Source organism: Castanea sativa, chromosome 12 (assembly GCF_040712315.1).
Source record: "Castanea sativa cultivar Marrone di Chiusa Pesio chromosome 12, ASM4071231v1".
Classification (NCBI taxonomy): domain Eukaryota; kingdom Viridiplantae; phylum Streptophyta; class Magnoliopsida; order Fagales; family Fagaceae; genus Castanea; species Castanea sativa.
Genome location: NC_134024.1, coordinates 21,039,158 through 21,039,886, shown reverse-complemented (window position 1 = coordinate 21,039,886; position 729 = coordinate 21,039,158). Strand labels below are relative to the sequence as shown.

The window sequence follows — 729 nt, the reverse complement described above, 5'->3', positions numbered from 1 at the left end:
TATTAAAAGAAATTATGTAGTCGCTACATATATAACCCAATGGCATGGGCCATTTTATTTAGGTAGTCGCTAATACAAAGTACTTAATGTTCTATGGAAGCTTTGAATTCCAAATAAGATTAAAGTGTTTCGATGGAGAGCTTGCAATGATATTTTGCCAACAAAGCTGAATCTGTCAAAGAGAAGAATAATTGATGATGCGATGTGTCCATTATGTATGAGATTTTCGGGATCAGCTATCCATGCTCTTTGGGAATGTGATGCAGCTAAGAATGTGTGGGCTGGAAGTTCAAAAATTCTGCAAAAAGGAGTCTCTGGTATGGCTAATATGATTCAATTAATGGAGTACTTGCTGGATCGAGTTGAGTCACAAGAAATGGAGGTAGTGTTAGTCCAAGCATGGTTGATTTGGAATCAAAGAAATAGGTTTGTGCATGGAGGTAAGTTTCATGATCTAGGTTGGTTGAACAACTGTGCAAGAGAGTTTCTAGAGGAGTATCGGACTGCACAAGAGCAGATGAGAACTAAACATGTGATGCAGCCTAATCAGGATACCTGGCAGCCTCCTCCACAGTCGGTCTTCAAGCTCAATTTTGATGCAGCATTGTTCTCGGGCCTCAATAGATCCGGATTTGGAGCAGTCATACGAAATGAGAGAGGAGAGGTTATGGCAGCCATGGTAGCCAAGGGACCTGAGGTGTTTTGCAGTGAGGAGGCCGAATTAATTGC

At 41.3% G+C, this 729-nt stretch overlaps 1 protein-coding gene across 1 annotated transcript in view; it reads left to right on the top strand.

The window, feature by feature from the left end:
- Positions 1-202: 202 nt before the first annotated feature.
- Positions 203-729, top strand: part of LOC142620348 (uncharacterized) — an 805-nt gene continuing 278 nt past the window's right edge. Inside the window, exon 1 of the mRNA XM_075793731.1 lies at positions 203-729. This exon is cut by the window's right edge and continues 2 nt beyond it. Coding sequence (XP_075649846.1) covers positions 203-729 — 527 coding nt within the window.